Source organism: Ixodes scapularis, unplaced genomic scaffold (assembly GCF_016920785.2).
Source record: "Ixodes scapularis isolate PalLabHiFi unplaced genomic scaffold, ASM1692078v2 PGA_scaffold2__306_contigs__length_199485367, whole genome shotgun sequence".
Lineage (NCBI taxonomy): Eukaryota > Metazoa > Arthropoda > Arachnida > Ixodida > Ixodidae > Ixodes > Ixodes scapularis.
In genome coordinates this window covers 75857644-75878199 of record NW_024609857.1, presented here as the reverse complement: position 1 = coordinate 75878199, position 20556 = coordinate 75857644, and the positions used below count along the sequence as shown (strand labels likewise).

General features: G+C 46.1%; 1 protein-coding gene across 1 annotated transcript in view; it reads left to right on the top strand.

The window, feature by feature from the left end:
* The window catches only part of LOC8050534, a 101499-nt gene that overhangs the window by 24682 nt on the left and 56261 nt on the right, over positions 1–20556 (top strand). The window contains exons 3-5 of the mRNA XM_029995623.4: positions 11744–11866; positions 14571–14634; positions 17097–17224. Of these exons, the coding sequence (XP_029851483.3) occupies positions 11808–11866; positions 14571–14634; positions 17097–17224 (251 nt within the window). The 5' untranslated portion in view covers positions 11744–11807. The remainder of the gene's footprint in view (positions 1–11743; positions 11867–14570; positions 14635–17096; positions 17225–20556) is intronic.

The window sequence follows — 20556 nt, the reverse complement described above, 5'->3', positions numbered from 1 at the left end:
GAAGCGGCTTGCACGAGGAGCTGGCACAAGAGGCACTCCAGCGCCTCGTCACTTCGTCACAAAAATGCGTCCTAATTCGACACGCTCGCGCCTTTTTGTTTTGTTTCTTGTGCGTTTCCGAACCACCCGCCCTGCGCCCGTTACTTGAGGGGGAACTTTTATCGCACCATGTGGTTAAAATCTTTCGAATATTCACTTATACAGTGGTTTTCAATGACTTTCATCAAGTTTATTAGTCAAACCATACGTTTATTTGCAATAAACAAAAAGTGTCATTCTTTGGAAGCCGCAGGTTTGCCCGCACATGCAGTTTTTACACAAATGTAGGTCGACCCTTTTTTCAATTTTTGAAAAGCTGAAGCGCGGGGGTCGACTTATAATCGAACCAAAGCATTTCACCGCCGGCAGAAATGAAACAATCGCGATATCATGGACATTACGGCTTGTTACGCGTTCAGCCGGCTGTACCTCTAGCATTGCACTGTTCTGTGCGCTCATTTTACAAATTAATTATTTTTTATGTGCACGAATGAGTATTATTGATAGCAATTCGCAAATTAACCCGAATGTACGGCGGTGAACAGCGTACGGAGCGCCCGACTCTCGGTGGGTGGTGGCACTTCATGTAAGAGCCACTCCGGAGGCCGCTGGAACAGCCTCACGGCTCGCTCACCCCCCGCGACCCCGCGGCTTCTTTTCGCATTTGTTCGCACAATTCACGGTCGCACATCGTTTGATAGAGTAACAAGATCATGCTAGTGCGCTAACTACATTCATTTGTATTGAAACGCGTGATCCGGGGAGTGTGGGTTTTCGGTACTTGTTTATGGCCATTCTTCACTCAGAAGCAACCAACAGCTGCGCTGTTAAACGCAAGTTCGACCCGTCGGAGCCAGTGATGCTCCAGTGGGGTCTGCGGTGGCGCAGGATCTCTTAAACTGTGACGGCAAACGAAAAGGCTTCCGTGGGCCAAAGTCTGGATAGGTCGGCATGCCTTCAGAGTTGGAGGTCAGGCATGCAACGGTATGCCGCAAACGTGCGCAGTCGGTCCCTACCCGTGACGCCAATGCGATCGCCGAGCAAGCGCGGAAGATGCAGTGGATTCTGTCATTTGCGAAGTGCGAGATTTCGTTGGACGACGCCGACGACGGGCTTCGAGAACATAGCAGTGATGACGACGAGACTGACATTACCAGTGCGGACGAGTCGTAGTCTGGTCGCGGACGGAGTGGGAAATGGGAGCAGCTTCAGTTGTCCCACCTGCAGCGTGAACTTCCTAGTTTCGATAACGCCTGGCCATCTCATGCACCTCGCGCGTGTGTGCGCAGCCAAAGCACGCCAGAAGGCATCAAAATAGATACTTTGCCGTTCTCACGTGTTCGCAATAAAATGCGCATCTAAAGATTTTTTTTTTTGCTGATGTGCAATGCGGGGGGGTTGGCTTAACAATCGAGTCGACCTACAATCGTGTAAATACGATACCTTCTGGGAGGGAGTGGCTTGGTAACGTGAATGCTTCGGCCTGCCTTTTTTTTTTTTTAATGCGAAAGCATTAACTGTTTTATGAAGCCAACCAGCGTTATCAGCTTTTGAAGTGGCGCCAAACGGCACCTAAATTTCCCTGTCCCATGTAACAAACCTGTAGTCTGTAACAGCGAATTGATGGATGCATCTCCATTGGCTGGCGTGTGCCGTAGTTTCGAGGAACGCCACCCCACAGAGAAGCAGTCTCCATGACTCAGCGGCCCGGCCGGCGGTAAGAGGGAGAGGGTAACTCGGCTCTGAAGAGCGGCCAGCCGCTCAAGCTCCAACTGGTTCCCGCTACCATCGCATAGCTTTTGTGAATTGCCCGCTATTTTCAGTTGCGAGGTCCCTCATGCTGCAAAATAATTGTAGACGGAAACTGCGGTCCTTGATGTGGAAACTGGTCATTTCAAGCAGAAGCAGATCATGTAAATCAGACGTAACAAGTCGGCATTTTCTACCGGTTACAATGTTATTCACCATCTTGTATTTACTGTTTACACTGAGTCAATTCAGCCTGAACATCCATTAAGTTTCTAAGTCATTAGAGGCTTATGACTATCTTATTTCACAGTTATTGTGAAGACAGCATGCATATACCTTCTTGTGGTCTACGATTCCATTGTCATTTGAAAAGAGAACACTGTCTACGGTGTTTTGCCATTTGAACGTGAACGTGTAGACGGCCATATGAATGTGAAGACACACTGAACTTTGGATGGTCCGGACTGCTTGGCAGTTCTCCCGTGCACATGTTATAAAAATAAAAATAAATGTTACGGCAACGAATGTGCGTGAGTTAATAATAATAATTATCCTTATTTGATGACATACATGTGTCCAAGGGGCTGCGGCAAAAGAATGTTAAAGGAAATTCGGCACAGACACTTAAAGGGCAACTCCGGCCAAAACTCAAGATGAAATAAATTACTGGTATCGCTGTAGTGACACAAAATACGACCCCAGCCAAAATATTACGTCCAGGGAACGCCGCATTTTCAGCTAATGCCGATAATAAAAATGCAACCCGCCGCGAGCCCCTACTCCTTAGCGGGCGGCCAGCGGGTTGTCGATCGCTAAAGCAACATTGGGCCTTGACATCAGTATTGTTCTCTTTTTTTCCTCCGGTCCGGGCGTTGTGCGGAGTGCGCTTCTTTGAGCCGCTACCACCGCTACTTCGACTTGTGATTGGCATGTTTAACTGTTGCTTTTATCTGTATCCCATGTAGCTTTGGTATAGCCTTTTTTTATTTGATTGTGAGGACACCAAGGCAACTCAGTGCGCCCAAGACCACCCAGCTGTTCGTTGAAAGATGCCGAGTACAACTTCTAGCGCACTGGGCTGCTCAAACAACCCGCTGCTCAGCCCAGAGGTGCTTTTTCTCAAAGTTTCCAACGGACCAGAAATTGGAGAAGGTGTGGGTGAACGCTGTTCGACGAGCGGACTTTGGACTACGTGCCCGAGGGGAAAAAAAGAACGAAAAAACAGACGTGTACAGCTTAGCACATGTGTGTTCGGGCACCGCGGCCTACGCCGGAGAGCCTCAAAGTTTTCTGTCTGGGACTGACCCGCAGCGCGAAAGCGAGAGGGCCCCCAGTACTGTACGCCACTGTCAGCACGGCGTAGAGCAACGCTGCTCCATCCACGGAGCCCTGATGACAATTTAGGGCGAGCAACGAGTACGGAAGACCACACGCACAGCGACAGCCGCCGAATACGGCACCGAGCGAGTTCACTTGTTTCCCAGTCGCTAGCTTTTGGGTATACAAGCAACGAGTACGGCATAGCGCGCGCACGGCAGCGGCCGCCGAGTACAGCACCGAACGAGTTCACGGGTTTTCTAGTCGCTAGCTTTCGGGTATACGCACTAACTGTTGCTACATATGCTGGATAACTACCACGTATACGGAATGAAAACAAAATCAGCTTGCTTCCCATCTTTAGACAGCTAGCGCAACAGAGGTAGGTGCCTCTTGGCCTGCGTACTCGTTGAACGAGAACGATCCTGACGTCACGTCCACATAGCGGTTGATTTCCAGTGTTGCCGGGGTCTCGAGCGGCTAGTTTCGGTTTTGTTGGCCTTGCCCCAAACAAAACTTTGAGGCGTCGATATCTTTAAAACTATGCACAATAGCGAGAAACAAATTACACCTTGCAATTCAGGGACTCTGGCTGCGCTACAAACGGTCATAATCCCAAAATCGCAAGTATGGACCGGAGTTGCCCTTTAAGACTGCTTACGTGTGGGAATACGAAAGCATTGTAGTCCCTTTGGTGGAAGGTTTTTGATTTATGTTTTCGACATGTGTTAAAGTTCTTTTTGCTGATTCGGTGTGTTACGCGCGGGAGACAGCGCACTCATTTTATATACTCATGACGTGGCGCCACCTTCTCCCCATTGGCTGCGCCGTCACGTGCCCAATGACGCATGCACTAGGCCACACCTTTAGTCAGCCAGATGGATGCGACGTGAAATGTGCAATGACGCACCCACTACGTCCACCTTAGTCAGACAGAACCGTGCAGCCGCCCCGGCGTTGGGAAATCGTGCTCGTCCCGCAGCCCGAAGGCCCGGGTTCGATTTCCATCCAGACCGATATGTACCAAAGTTTCCTTCCAAAGCCATTCATTCACTTTGTTTCTAGGCACCTTCGTGAAAATTTTGACGTCAATCCGAGCACCACTTACGTGTTTTTACTCTTTGCGCCGTCGGCCATTTTTTGTGCCATCGCTTGCTCATGCTGCCGCCGACGCTGCCGGGGCAAATAATCTTTTCGCATGAAAAAGTCTTCTGACGGGGCCATCAGCCCATTTTTGCAGCATTCAACGGTTTACAGGACCAGTGTAAACATAAAAAGCTATTATACATAAAATAATTAAATTGACATTAGCTAAGTATCGTATTCACAATAATTAATATCAACGTCATCAGAAGTTCCAAATAGAAATCATTCACATCGACATCATTCAGATCACATTCATTAACATACAACGTCAGCGTTACTGCAAAATTCTTCATTTCTATTGCATTCAAACAGAAAATATATATACAGTGAAACCTCGTTAATTTGGATCTCATGGGACGGGCAAAAATGTCAGAATTATCCGAAATTCGAAATACCTAAAGGACAAAGAAAACTGCGCGAAAATGTTTCCCTGTGACCTACCTTCATTTTGAGAAGAAATCTGTTATTGCCGCCTGCTTTTTGGATGACATTTGGGCGGATACGGCAACTTTCCTTAGCGCGGTCGAGTGCTCCACCGCACTCGTACTGTCGGAGCTACGCATCCCGTGCGCTGTTGATTTAGCACAGCAAGGCCTCTTCTACTTTCGTGTACACCACCTTCCACAGCCGCTTTCTTTTCGCGTTGAACTTCTCGCTCTCGAAAGCCCGTAGGATCTCGGCCTCAATTTTCACCTACGTGACCAAAGTGCTTCTTTTGGCGTACGGTAACTTTCCATCACTTTTTGTCGAGAGAGACCATCCTTCAAGGCCCTTCGTATTTCCACTTTCGTCGCTAAATTCTTGGCCTGGTACAGCTGCAATGGAAAATGAGTAGCACAACTGACCGATGATCTGAGTGGCAATATCGCGACACCCGGCACTATTTTTCCCAAGCGCGCCGATAGCGAGAGAGCCAGTCACGTTGCATGTTTCAACGCGGGGGTGGCCGGCGAAAAATCGAAAGATAGCTGTTAAAATGTGCGGTTTAGAATGAGCTGCTTTCACCACGTGTTGAGGCATGAAACGTGACTGTGCGCTTGGGTGCGCTTGGGAACAACAGCACCGCATGTTGCGATTTTGCCACTCCAGTCGTCGATCACTTGTGCTACTCTTTTTCCGTTGCAGCTATGCTTCTGCCAATTCCATGCCAGGAGAGTAGCGCGCTGACGCACGGCAATGCAGAGGAAAACTGGTGTGAAACACGGAGAACTGGAAGAGCAAAGAATCGTGGGAAAACCGGAAAAACCACGTGTGCACCTCGAATGGATAGAGGTCATACCCTTTGGAACCATGGAGAATAGAAGGGTGGGAGAGGGCATGGACGTCAGCCGCGTAACCTCCACAAGCCATGCTCCCTTGACGCCTCGCCTCTTTCTTATTTTGCTCCTTACTCTCCTCACTTACCAGGCCAACATGACCACATCTCGTGACCGTAGCTAGCCTTTGTTTAGCCTTCAATCTCATAAAACCTATCGGACAGAGCGCGCGCAAGCCTGCAAGAAATTCTCCTACAATTCTCTTGCACGTGACATGTCACATGCACCAATCGCCAGAGAGATCTGCGGTCGCACTGGGCACAATATCGTTTAAACTTTTTATTACTAGGCTTCACCAATATCGCAACGTGCCCCCTCCTAGTACTTCTAACCTCCTTGTTTGGAACGGACGGTAGCTAGCGCCACCTGCCGAATTCATCCGAATTAACCGTACCGCGCCGCGTTCCCTCCGAATAATGAGCGTTTGGTGCCATTGACTAATACACACGTTTGACGGGACCAAATCGGCAGTTTAAATTATCCGAATTAGCGGGGGTTGAAATATTGAGGTTTTACTGTATAAAAAAAGATACATTAAGACGTTGGTATATTTTTTCAACATCAAATTATCAATAGACATAATTATTAATGAGAAAAATATCAAAAGCACTATAAAATACACTTTGAAATCTGCTACCCACTCGCCTAACAATTTTTAAGTTTAGGTCACTGGGGCAATAAAATGCACTTTTAGTCTTTTCTTGAACGTGCAGATTCTTCAACTTTGGCATACTATTTCAACAATATTGGGATGGTTATATACAAGGTCAGATAAGTGGTAATCAAGTTTAATCAAACTATCATCAAAACAATGAGTTATATAGAGTGTCCCTCTGAACACCAGTCTTGAAAAAAAGTCTGCTCTTGCTTGTTTTATCATTGATCAAAAATGCAGTCAAGGACTATAAGGTACACAAGCACAAACACGTATACTAAAAGTGCAAGGCCATTGTGCGCTCGCTTGCCTTGACCGGTGACAACAAACATACTCTATGACGTTGAGCTCCGTGACATAGTGTTTTTTGGCTCTGCTTGATTGGCCTCATTGACATGTTATGTCGGCTGCGCTCTGACTTACAGCGAAAATGAATTTAGACGCTTATGCCGTGCAAAGGCTCTTGCATTCACGAAATGCTGACAAGGCATGTCTTATATATGTTCTTTATCGTTTGATAAAATTCTTCACTGATTGATTGACTATTTTTTTTAATTCTTGAGTAGTCAAAACGATAGCTACTGGCTTGTGAGCCTCTAACGAAATCTCTTTGCCAACCCTGCAGCGCGGAACAAAGCCAGTGTCAAAGAACAAATTTTGCCCAGCTAGGCACTCTCGATCGGGTCGATGAGCTAGCTAGGCTCCTCTTCTGTGCGAACTGGGCACTGCTGGCACCACTGGCACGTTTACTGGCATTTGTGTCAGCGGGAACACGCGCTGAGCGCTGAACATGCACGGGCGAACAGCATAAAGGAGGAAATAAAGAGCAGAGGAGGAACATCACTGGGCCACGAGCCAGCTTTCTGGCCACACGGATGAGTGCCGCCATCTACCGGTTGAACTAGTGGCTTGTTCAAAATGGCCGCCGTGGGACCGCCTTAAACAGTCTGGTTGGGACACGCGTGTCAAAAAAATTAATTTTACGCGAAAAAACAGTTTTCAACGCAATATTGACGGCGAGAGATTTATTTGAAATTCTGCACGCAAAATCCATGACAACACGGGTCATTCCGGATGACCATCTGCGATATTCACACTTTTCACCTCAACTTGAAGCCAACTAAATTGCGTCTCGCGCCGTCAATTTTGCTCTAAAAAGATTTTTTTTTCCTGGTAAAATTAATTTTTTGATTTGCGTGTCCCAATCAGACTGTTAAAAAAACTTTTTTTTTTTTTTTCAGGGGTTCTTTAATAAATCTGCGATCCAATCTAATGTTTTTTTGCCTATACTTGCCTTCTTGTAGTAACGATATGAGGTGTTGCGTCCATTTTCGCTGGTTAATCTTTTTTACTGAATACTTTCCTGCCTTACTCTCGTACAGACTCCTGTTCTCGCGGTTCGCAGAGTCGATGTTGCACGCTACTATACCGCTTTAGTCTTGAGGAGGTACCTCGTTAAAAGTATTGCATGCCCAGATCACGCACAGTGCCGGAAATTTTAAATTGGGAAGGACCTTCCCATCAAGTTGTTTATCAAAGCAAAACAAATCATTTGCAGTAGCCTGCTTTCGGTAGCATTTCGTCAACAGAGTGACACAAGGGTTTTGCTTTCTGCCTCAGTTGCATAAAATTACTAACTTTTAAAGCTCACTTTTTTTTTTTTTAATGAATAAACTTTCCTAATGTATTAAGGCTGGTTAAAGCTAAACATTTCTAATGGCCTATTTATAGTGGAGGAGTGATTTTTCGAGTCCAGCTTACTTGAAGCTAGTGTCGGTACATAGCCAAGTACAGCTCAGCTGACACAGCGCTTGTCTTGGTTCCTGCCTTTGGAGGAAACACTTTCACAACTCTTGCAAAGGATGTCGTCGGAACGTGTTTGCCTATGTTCCTGTCTGTTGTAGGAGAGTGTGCTTTCGGGTAATTTGGCAATTTGTTTTATTACGGTCGAGTCGGTCGAGCGTCTCATTCAAGACTGATGCAGTGAGATGCGAGGTGGTCGGACGCTTCGTATCTCTTATCTCATTGTTGGCCTGCAGTTGCGGAGGCGTCTGATATCGGAATTGATTCAATCCTTTTTTTGAGGGGTCTAATCTTGTAATGATCTATGATACAGGCTTGCCAGTGGAGGGTCTGGATTTGCATCACTTCCAGACTAGAAGGGCCCAGTGCTACTGGTTATAGCTTGTGGGAGATAAAAAAAACCACAAAAGGGGGACAAAACCCCCTTTTGTGCGTTTCTATTGTGTGGGTCATCATAACAGTAGCTTTCTTCACTTCTTTTTCCCCCGTGGATCAAATAGCATTTTCCTCTGCTGCTCATGATCTTGACTGCAGGTGGACGATTGGTTGATGATATAATGTCATTCGATGGAACTGAGATTAAATTTTGCCCTATATAGCGGGGGAATTAAGGAGTTGTAGAATAATGTACAGAATTTTAGCACACTTTACGCTAGAGGGTTTTAGAATTGTGTTTCTCTGCCGCAACGCATGACCCAAGCATTTCGTTCTTCCAATGCCACCGAGATAGAGTAACAATTTTTATTTCACACAGCAAAATGCGGTAACTTGAGAAAAAAAAAGTAATAAAACAAGTTTTTGGCCCAGAGTAACATATTAGATTTGTTTAAGTATGAGAATGTGATGCAAGCAGTCCTGTCGGTCATGTCTGCTCGGATCGCCTCGGCAACAGATTTCTCGTATACCGTCCTTCGCCGAGAAGCGTTCGCACGTCCGAAGTTGACAGCGATCATTGCCCACCTGGCTGTGTCTTCCAAACTATTTGTGACATGCACCTCCCATAGGAGTGCAACAGTTCAATGTGTAATCGCAGTCACAAGGATGCCTCCGACGTCGCACTTGCAACAGGCGGTCGCAGGTGCAGTCCTCGCAGCCGGTCTTTTCTGTGCATGTCTTGGCATATCGCAAATCCTCCTTGGAGGCACGCACACTTTTTGCATATGCGCGCAATTTTTGAAAAAGGACGCCCCCAAATTGTGGTTAGCGCTCGGCACGTTCGCAGTGGCGACGATGGTATTCTTTGCATGCATAAAGTTTTTGCGTGCGCTATCCTAAGACTTCCTAATAATGTTTTGCTCAGTCTCATCCAAATATCTTATTGCCGGAAAAGGCTTATATACTTTTTCTCCCCTTATTACGGACTAACTGCAGTGGCTATGAGTGTGAATGGGTAGCTTCGACAGGTGCTCCGACTATGCAAGCGCTCATGCAGCCGAGGCGCGGTCAAGCACAAGGAGCTCTCGCTCGCAGCCTTTACGGTTAGTCCATGTTAAAGTGAGGCAAAGTATAGCATTGGGAGTGTCAAAACAAATATGTTACACAGATGTCCGTGTACCAGTTAGTTTGCCTGATGATGTGTCTTTCGGCAGTAGCAAGATCAGGAAACTTTATAGGCAACATTTTACTTCCCCTGTGCTTCAAGCTAGTGTTTTGAAAAGACTGAAAACACTTTCACTTTTTGTAGTGAACATGTCCTTTTATTGTGACAAGGCTGCAAAAGTTTGAGTGGTTCTTCAGGAAATTCTTTACTTGGAGCGAGACATTTGTTTGTTTTTTTGCTTCTTGTATTTTTGTTCTTAAAGTGGAGATTACTTTTGCATCTTCCTGCATGATTGTCTTGTGGCGTTAATAGCTCTTGTCACCATCAGTGCATATCTGGTTCCGCTAACACTTTTGATAACTCATTTTTGTCACTCACTATTGTGGACGAGAACAATCTTCCCAACACACTCGTGTCAATTACTGACCCCCAGGCTTTGAGAAATCCAATTATTCTATTTTTTTTTTTGAGGGGCTATCAGGTTTTATATTTGTGACGAAAATAATCCCTTGAGAAGGGGAACAAGAGGGACAAAGGACAAACGCAAATCTCCAAACACAGCTAGGTGACTGGTGGGCGGCTGAAAAAATCCGCCTGGTCCGGGAATCGAACCCGGGACCTCTCCATTACAGGTGGAGTGCTCTACCAACTGAGCTAACCAGGGGTTAGACGTCAGTAGAGCGCTCCTCCTGTAATGGAGAGGTCCCGGGTTCGATTCCCGGACCAGGCGGATTTTTTCGGCCGCGCACCAGTCACCTAGCTGTGTTTGGAGATTTGTGTTTGTCCTTTGTCCCTCTTGTTCCCCTTCTCCAGGGATTATTTTTGTCATTCTTGTCCAGCTCGCTTGCACCTTTGCATTTATTTGCATTATAATTTATGTTTGTGTCCTTTCTGGTGTTAGATATACAAGTGGTCATTTTATTTCTTGTTCTCTCATTGTCATTTTTTTTTTAACATGTCTTATAGTTTTCTGATTGATGTTTTGTTTTCCTTTTACATCACACTTTAGTGCCTCACTCTTGTTTTTTGTGCTTTTGTTGTTGGTTATCATGTGGCACTGCTACTTTTGCCAAGTCCTTATGTAATGTCCTTAAAGAAAACAAAGAAACTTTTAAGAAATCTAGAAATGGAATAAGAATTACGGGAGGATGCTTAATGCCGTGCAAGCGTGTCTGCATGGCCTAATCAGTAGCGTGTCTGACTCGCAACCAAAGGGTCGTGAGTTTAAATCATGCCTAAAATCCTTGAATTTTTTTAATGCAAATTAATTACTTTATTAAGTGAAATCACTTGAGACATGCAGCAACCTTTAATTCGCATTACAGGTCATGTTTTAATTACTTTCATTCTACGTGTGACATCACGTTTCATGCGAGTGTTGTGGGTTGTTTGAAATTCCTGCGTGAGGTCATGTGGCTGTGACGTCATGACCCTATCGACCAATCAGGATTTTCTCGTCCTGCGGACGCTGGCTTGTCTGCTACACGAGCTCCTTAACGCTCTCGCATAAAAATTAAATTCTTCCGAATTCTTTTAATTCTCAAACTTGTCTATCTTAAGGAACATCTCTCTGACTTGTAATCTCGCCATTAATATTATAAAGCGGAGCAGAAGCCAGCAGACCTTGTGAAGAATAGTGCACATACTAGTAAAGAATGTTTGGCTCATCATTATTTGTCAGGTGTGCCAAGATAGAGTTTAAACTGGAAAAGCAGTTGAACCCTCATGGGCACTTTGTGGAACCCAGTTGGAGAAGGCATGCCTAATGAAATGCATCAGGGGTGTTGAGAGGGAAGGGCGTGGGGGTCAAAGTCAAATTGGACGTTTAGTGATTTATACAGCGTAAGGTTGGTCTGCCAGTAGGGGCGACACTGGTTTACACTGTAGATGAGCAATTTAGCCAGTGCAGTACAACCGCTAGCCTGGGGTCTTTAACGTGCACCACGCAGTAGTGATACACGACCGCACGCCGGTACGATGCTCATCCAGATCGAAACGGGCAGGGGTGGGGCTCGAACCCAGGATCCCTGGGTTCTGCAGCGCGAGCTTTCGCTCCACGCGCGTCGAGCTGGGTGTGCGCTTCAGCCCACTCGGCCACCGATCCCCCCAGGGCGTGGGGGTGCTGTCCAAAAAATACCCACAAGTGCTGACAAGTTGTGCCTTCTGCTGTGCCTCTAGGAGGGGCGGGCGTCGCTAGGGCCCCTCCCATGGTGGGCGTCTTCCCGGCAGAGACCTGCCTGCCATGGACACTGGCTGCGCTCCCAGGCAGCCTGCCACCGACCTGAGCCACAGCCTTGTCAGGTGACCTACACTTTCAAGCACCTCTCCCCCCCTCTATCTCTCTGTGTGCGAGTCTGTGTCTGTCAGAGGTACTAAAGTTACTATAGGCTGCAATTGCTTACCATTAATCTATTTTCCCAGGAAACTAATAGGAGATCAGCTTTTTTTTTTGTTTTCCGTGTGATGCATACCTTGTAGAGGTGCGATTTGTCCATTGCTTCGAGTAACACCGTGTATACCGTAATATCGCGTTAGATGGCCCACCTAAAATTGAGAGCAGACCTAGTGAAAAAAAGAAGTGGGCTACCTTTCAATGTGAATCAAGAAAAGGTGAATAAAAACGCTATTTTTAGATTGTTTTCCTGTCAAACTTGTTATTGTGGCAAAGAACGATGAAGCAAAGATGACTCTACTTCCCAATCAGCAATGTTCGCTTATATCCCACCATAGCTAACTAGCTCGCATTTACAACGAGGTCATCATTGATTCTAACAGTAAAATAACTTGGAGTGGCCTATCTTTCTGTGATTAAAGGACCCATGAAACGAATTTTGGGTTGGGATAAATCATTTTAGATTGGGATTTTACTAATAGCACATCGTTCAGTGGGCCAAAATAAAAGAGGTAGAAAGTCAAAAGCCTGACTTTCAATGCGAAAATTTGAAAACACAGTGGACTATTTCGTACCTACTCCCCTTCGTAAGCTCCCTGCCTTTTCACTGTGATACATCCGCGATCCCAAAAGCACGTCATCGGGTCCAAACACACGTCACACGAAACCGGACCTCACTTAGCCCCTTCACCCCTAAGCTGACTTTGTGGTGGAAGCTATGCGCTTGCCGGACCAATCAGCCGCCTCCCTTTCATCACCTGAACTCATTCTCTGCGCGTGGATATGCGCGAAGGAGCATGATCACGTGGCAAGGGTGGCTGGCCCAACGAGCACTTGGGATCCACAGCACTGTCAGCTTCGGGGTAAACGGGTTGGGGAAAGCAACTTTTGTCTGAATTTTGAGCGACGGGCTAATCTTCTAGGGGGAGAATGGCTCTGTCCGGGCACACAAACTACATTCAGAGCAAGAGGGGCCTCCCTTTTTTTTGTCTTCTTGAACTGTTTCGTGGAATGTGCGATTTATGAGTTGAGGAGGAAAGCTAAACAGGAAAAAGTTGGGAAAGCGTTTCATGACCCCTTTAAAGGGGTAGGGAAACATAAATTGAAATATTCAAATTTCGTTCGGAAATGAGTCAAGCATGACGGATATTAACCGTAAATCATAATCGCACGTTTGTATTTTGAACGATTGGCCATATTTTTCGTTCCAAACGGTGCACTCGAGCAAGCGCTCGAAGAGAAGCGAGCGGAGAGCGCGATGCGTCATGGGATGTCCGGCGCAAACAAAAACAGAAAGAAAAGATTTTCCGTTCTCTGTGTCTGTTCCTTCTACTGAAAGTTCTTCCGATTTCTTCCACCGCAGTCTCAGGTGTAATACGACATGATTAGCTACCACGAGCTCGCCTGCACTCTCACCGTCTTTCCAATCGGTGTTTACAATGGACAATTCCGAAATTCCTCTCTTCAAAAATGATTCACATTGTACGATTGGTGATGTAACTGTGTGTGATGAGGGCGTGCTAAACATGGTGTTGAATTTAGATACTAAAAGAAGCCCTGGCCTTGACAACATTTATGATTAATTTCTTGTTCGGTATTCTCTTTGGACTAGTGGGTACTTCGCTATTATTTTTCAGAAATCGCTGTCAACCGCAACAGTTCCCTGGTTTGGGAAACTTGCTAAAGTCCTTCCATTGTATAAATCCGGCAACAAACATTCATTAACTGATTACAGGCCAATTTCTTTAACATCTCATTTATGCAAGTTATTATAACATATAATCTACAAACACATCATGGTGTTCCTTGAAACTAACATTTTATGTGATCTTGAACACGGGTTTCGACGTGGTTACAGCAAAGTTTAATAATAATAATACGCCCTAACCTCAAGTATGGTTCAATCATTTGAAATCCCTGGAAACAATCTTAATATTCACAAAATCAAATCAATCCAAAAGAAAGCAGTACATTTTATTTTCAGCCTCTACGACGGAGATTTTTCCTCATCCTCTAAACTTTCTGCTCTAAGCTTAAGTCCTCTTTCCAATAAACGTCACACTGAGATCCTAAAGTCCATTATTACCTAAACATTGCACCGTTTTATGTACATACGAACATGTTCAAATACAGTTTTTATTTCCTAGATCAATTGAACATTGGAATTTGCTACCTGGTAACATTTGTTAATTGCCTCCAGACGAGTTTTTGTGTGTGATTGACAGTGGTTGATTTTATTGTACAATGTTTTGTGATTTTTCCCCCCACTCCTGCAATAGCCCCGATGGGGCTGCAGTATCTAAAAATAAATAAATTAATTAAAATAACAGTAATGTTGCCACGGGGCGTTTCCCGTACGAGGGTGGGGGATCAGACACGTAGTTCGCCTCGGTGACTCCAAGGTTAAGCGTCGACTTACCGTCCACTGAGTGGCGGGTTCGAGTTCTGGCCGAGGTTCTGGACTCGGACAAAGGCTTAATCCGGAGAATGTCGAGTGGTTAAAACAAATCCTAAATCCTCCGCCGGGGCGTGCGAAACACCCTTCGTCGATTTGGCACGTAGAACCCTCGAATTTGCTTTTTGGGGTCGGACACACCTGTGCATACATTGTAGGCCGGGGATCCACGACGCCAATCCCTGCAGCCCGGGCAAGCTGACTGCCAGCGCAAACCAAACGGTAAGTCACCTTTTCTTCGAGCGATCTGCATGTCCTAGTTTTTATTTTAAAAATGGACGAAGATTGAGGTTTTTGGCGCCTCTAAACTCTTTCACCACCTTCCGAGTCATGTGTGCTGTGTTGTCAATGGGGGATGCGCGGGGATCCGGTGAAGCGCTCTCTTTAAAGCCATCAGTGAGCAGCGAGAACTCACCCGCTCGTGACTACGTGCTTGTTGCGCAGCGCGATCAACATGGCGAAAGGAGGAAAGTGCCAACAGGCTCGTCCGGGTCCAGCTCTGCCCCCGTCCTCCTTTGGCTTCGTGGTAGCAGATAATTGAGCTGACGGTTTTTTTTGACCTCGGATAGATGGCGCCACTGAAACTCTGTATAATAAAAGTATTGTCGATGATAACAGGTTTTTGACACATTTAAATTTACGTTGGAACGACAAGATTTATAGAAAAATTACCTTTTATCGAGCAGGTATTTGCACAACTTGCTATCTTTTTACAAGTCCCCCTTTGACGTCATGCCACATGGTTCTCATGGCCGCCGCTCGCGGCTGCAGGCCAGGAAATATTCTTACTTTTGCCTCGCGATTACGCGGTGGAATCGCAACATTTCGATGAAAGGAGATTTTTGTCTGCCCTTTGGCACAAGATAAACAATGTTAAAAGTAGAAGATTGCAAATTCTTGCAGCGTTAAAATTTTTGCACAGCCCCTTTAAGTTTCCCCCTGCCGCTCTCACCCTATTGGTAACGTCGTAGTGTGGAGAGGACATTGGGGCAGTGTTGCCACCCAGGATGTGCCCTCGCTCCCAAAGTTCCTCGGCCATTTCTGCCCTTAAATAAAGCGTCCTTAGAATTTATGCATTATTTTAGAGGATGCAAGCCATCCTTTGATGCATAGCTATCTGCCAAATACTCCCCAGTAGGTATGTCATCAGGGTGTTTAGCGACCGGGAAAGCCGGGAATTGTCAGGGAAATTTTAATGACCGGAAAAACTCGGAATTATTGTCAAAAAGCGAGCCCAGTCAGGGAAAATTAGCCGGAAACGCCAGCGAGTGCCCTGAGCAAAGACTTGAGGACTTGAGTGCAGAAAAATTGGCAATGAATTCTGCTTAGAGCGGAGCGCAAGCTCTGCTCCTTCGATGTAGAGTGTGCTACCTAATGCAAAAGGAACAGCCGAGAAATCCAGTCCAAGCCTTTGATTGGATTGAGTGCGCTACACTAGGCTGTATTGAGTTAGTGCTACTAGATTTAGTAACAAATAGAAAAGCCGCAGACCCTTATCTAATCCAAGCCTTAAGCCGAAATTATCCAGAAGTGTGCATCTGGCGGCCATGCTGCTATTCGCTTATTGATGTATGTGGTTGAGCGTCGTGTTTCCGGAAGTGGCCTCTCCACTGACGATGTCGGCGGCAAGAAAGCACCAGTTTAATCCGGACTGGACGAACCCTAATATTTCGGAACATATAGGTTGAATTAAGCCCGTGCAAAATGATCCTCACAGTGCTCAATGCTCAAGGCCTTGTTTTGTGATGGTCTTACATACTTAACCGCCTCTACAGTGGTTAGGGAATTTCACCTGAAATTGTCAGGGAAAGCCTGAAAAAGTTGGGGAATTTCAAAATAATAATTTGCTAGACAACCTGGTCATAGTTTACGAACTCTGGAGGCCTCGGCGTTGCTAATTGCATCGATGCCGACATCCAGAGGGGCTGCCCGGCTATCGATTAGGGCGGTAAGCGTTCCTCAAGATCAAAAGGTTCAATTCCCCCCGAGAAGTGAAGCAAAGTATAGAAAGCTACGATCTTGCTGCTTCGTTGGAGTTAGCAAAGTGTGCATAGCAGGAGCCTGGTTTGTGCTCGGCTACAGAGGGTTGGCTCGATTTGGTCGCTTCATTTGCCGGCACATGACGGAAGTCAAAAACATTACCCTTTCCTTCCCTAGCGTGCATACTGCGGTTAACAGATTCCGTCAGCTTCTCGATTGTTTTATTCGGAGAACGGTGAGAAGGAATAGACGTCCCTCGGCTGTCGCTCGAGATTGCATAGGCCGAGAGTTCTCTAACTTTTTTTATCTTGGAAAACTTCTCTCTAATGGCGGCCGAGAAACCCATCTCGGTCTTGACACCAATCCATGAGACAGCACAGAAGCCTACAGACACCTTGTAAACAATACTGCGGATACATATTTGGCTTATAGTTTTGCATCAATGGGGGGCTCCGGTCTGCTAAAATTTACTTTAGTGGGGTGCAGGGACGGCCGAGGGAATTTGGGAGCTTGGGGTACCCATATGGGTACTCTGGTTAACCTCGGGCTTCCTAGGAACCCGGTTTGAGAAGGCAGTCGTTTTGATGCCTTGGTTCGCATTGTTGGGCTGTAGTGTCGAGTGCTCCTTTGCCCAATGCTGTTTTCTTCTCGTATTTTATGGAGGGCGTAAATGAATGAAACGGGGCGTGCATCTGTCGTTCCAGGGCCCCCTGCAGAGTGGCGATGACAATTTGTACGTGGTGTGCTCCCACTGCGGCCAGGTCAGCCACAACCCGCGTACGTGCGACTTCTGCAGCAAGGTCCTCGATGCCAACATCAAGATCCACCACATGTGAGCAGACCTTGCACTCTTTTTTTCTCATTAAGGTCGTGGGTGGCACTTTCAAGGGGCTTTCCTAACGACGCCTCGATTGAAGTTCCTGTGGAGCCAAATGCCACTTCTAACTAGGGATGTCGAGAACTTCCGTCGAACTTGAGCTGCAGACTATCTAGCCTTTAGCAAAATTTAATGAAGATCGACTTACGGTGTTGCCTGGCTGCTACGCGAAAATTTATAATTTTAAGGAACAAATAGTTTCTAAAGCTTTTTTATATTTAATGAAATAAATGCCAGTGCTTATGCAATGTAAAAGAAATGTGTACATTTTAGTTGGCTCATTAATGTAAAACAATTAAACAATATACCCAACAAACATTGCACCCCCTTCGCCAGGTGGTTCGGCTCGTTCTTAATTCCCGCGCATGCGAACAATCGTATAACATTTGTCTGACTTCGCAACAAACGTTTGAAAAGTCGAACCTGCTTGAACTCGAACAACGGCAGTTTCGCAACATCCTTAATTCTGACTAACTAAAGGAGCCTTGGAACGATGTTGGGTTTAAATTTCGCTGACTGCATGTTGTGTTGTGCTTCACAGAAGAATTAGCACGGGAGGCTAAGGAGTTGGAAACATTAATTTACAGCGGAGCTGTTAAGGGCTAGTTTCCCCAGTTTCGTGTACGTGGACAAATAAATCTCGACACAAAACACTGGACAGATGAGTGACGGCGGCAACCAGACTACCGGCTTTTCCGTTGTCTGGTTGTTGCCATCGCTCATAGATCGCGGCAACCTTTCCAGCCTTTCCGCTCTGGTTTTCATCAGAGTGGAAGAAGAAAGATGTCCTGTTCCTGTCCTCGTCCTCGCTTTTTTATATGTTTAAGTTTTTGTGTGGAAAGGCTGAATTTCTCTAGGCGTCGTCCTAGAAGTCGTCCTCGGGGTCGTCCTAGAAGTCCTCCTCGAGGTCGTCCTAGATGTCCTTGAGGTCATCTAAGTGGTTGTCTTCGAAATCTTCCTAGAAGTCATCCTTGAGGTCGTCCTAGACATCGTCCTCGAGGTAGTCCTAGAAGTCGTTTTTGAGGTCGTCCGAGATGTTGTCCTTGAGGTCGTCCTAGAAGTCGTCCTAGGCGTCGTCCTTGAGGTCCTAGATGTTGTCCTCTAGGCGTCCTTGAAGTCATCCAAGAAGTCGTCCTTGAGGTTGTCCCACCATAGTACAGCTCCGCTGGTCTTCCTTTTTCACCAGAGTGGAAAGGCTGAAAGATATTTTAGAATTTTAGTTTTTTCACAAAAAAAAACATCATTAATGTTCTTCTTTTTTTTTTTTTTTTAACAGAAACTGCGTTACATGGTTTGCTCCTAGTCAGCTTCCGTGACACACGTTTGTGATGGAAGAACGCCACACAAGTGCTGCGATTGCATTTAGTTGGCTGGGATCTGAGAAAAAATGTGTCTGCAGATGTTGACAGGAAACTCCTAAACTCCCCATTGGTTGTGGCAAGTATGAATAAATAAAAATAAAAAGGGGGCAACCAGCGTGAGTCAGCCTTCCTTGACATTATTAGATAGTAAGGTCCTGATCCCTTGTTATCATCTCTAGGCATCGTCCTCGATTTCACCCTAAAGTCGTCCTTGAGGTCATCCTCTAGGCGGCGTCCTCGAGATCGTCCTAGACGTCGTCTGAGAGGTCGTCCTAGCGTCTTCCTGAAAGTCATCTTTGAGGTCGTCCTTTAATCGGCGTCCTTGAGGTCGTCCTTGAGGTCATCCTAGATGTCGTCTTCTAGGCATCGTCTTCCAGGTCGTCCTGGAAGTCGTCCTTGAGGTTGTTCATGACGTCGTCCTCTAGGCATTGTCCTAAACGTCGGATAGATAACGGCTTCGTTGGTCCTCCATCTTCATGCCAAGTGGAAGGGCTCTACAATTTTTTACACCTCTATTTTCTGCTTGGCCTCGTCTTTAAAAACTTTTCTCGTCACCTTCCCCCTCCTCCGCAAGCACGGAGTAGCCAACTGGTATAATCAACCAGGTTAATTAGCTGCTCTGCCTTTCTGTTTTTACCTTTTGCGAAAATGATTAGGTGCTCACGAAAGTTTTACGGTATATGTCGCCCTCGAACAAAAAGCATCTCTTGTTGCCTTTGTGTCTGATCATGTTTTAAAAAGCTCCGCCTCCCACCCCCACCCCTCCTCCTCCCCTACACAAGTCAATTACTTGGAACCAGTCAGATTCAAATCTGTGAAATTTCTAAAATCCTTGCAACATCTCAAACTGTAAAGTTAATCTCGAAACCCCAACTCCTTCCCACCTCAAGGCTCCGTGTAGCAGGGATCTCACTTGCATACCAAAAGAACCACAGCTGGTCGAAATTAATCCTTGGTCCTCCACTGGGGCATGCCAGATGCCCTTGCTGGTTTGGCACGCAAAACCAACACCACCTAGAACACTCAAAGCCCGTGCACTTGTGACGGGATCGCAGCGAGATTGTGCGAAGGCACAAGTTGGACATGAGCCTTGTTTCCAATCAGCGCATCGAGGGACGCTCTGCATCGGGCTCAGATCCGATTGCCGAGTTGGCGCTATCCGACCGTGAAGACAGCATACCTGTCAACTCTTCCAAATTTTTCGTAAAATGTAGGAATTGGGACTAATTTGACAATTTTACGAATCTTGCTTCAAATTTTGCAAGAAAAAATGTATAATTTTTCTTTGTAATTTCTTTTTCTTTCTTTCTTTTTTTTTTCTTTTGTAAAATTGCTGCTGGCAATTTTTTGCACCACCACAAGAGGGCGATAGGTACCGTCCATGGCAGCGTCGTGGTTTTTACCTTATTTTTACTATTAGTCTATCCGGTGGCCATGGATCCAAAACCGATCCAAAGCCCAAAGCCTTTGTTCATGTGTTCGGCGGCGCGCGTTGGTTTCGCGTGTTGGGCCTCGCTGTTTTGGCCAATTTCGTGGCAAGCAGAGCAGTGTCTTTGTTTGTTGCACATATACTCGTAGCATTTCCCTAGTCGCAGCGGCTTCGCGGCGCGATGGCAAACTCCAGACCTCAAAAGAGGTACTTTCAGATGTTCCTGGAATGCTACACGCTTCCAAGAAAGGAGAGAAGTTTGGATTCTGTCGCACTTGCGCGTGTGATGTAAGCGTTTCTCACGGTGGCAAGGCTGACATTAAGCTGTACATCACTTCGCGTTAACAGCAGGGATAAGTGCCTGCCTCTTACTATTCCCCCCCCCCCCTTTCTTTCCCGCGGCCGCGGGAGTTTTACGAATTTGAAAGTCCACAGGTTGGCAGGTATGCGACAGTGTTGTTCTATCATTGTAGGTAGTGTCGGTAAAACCACCGAAT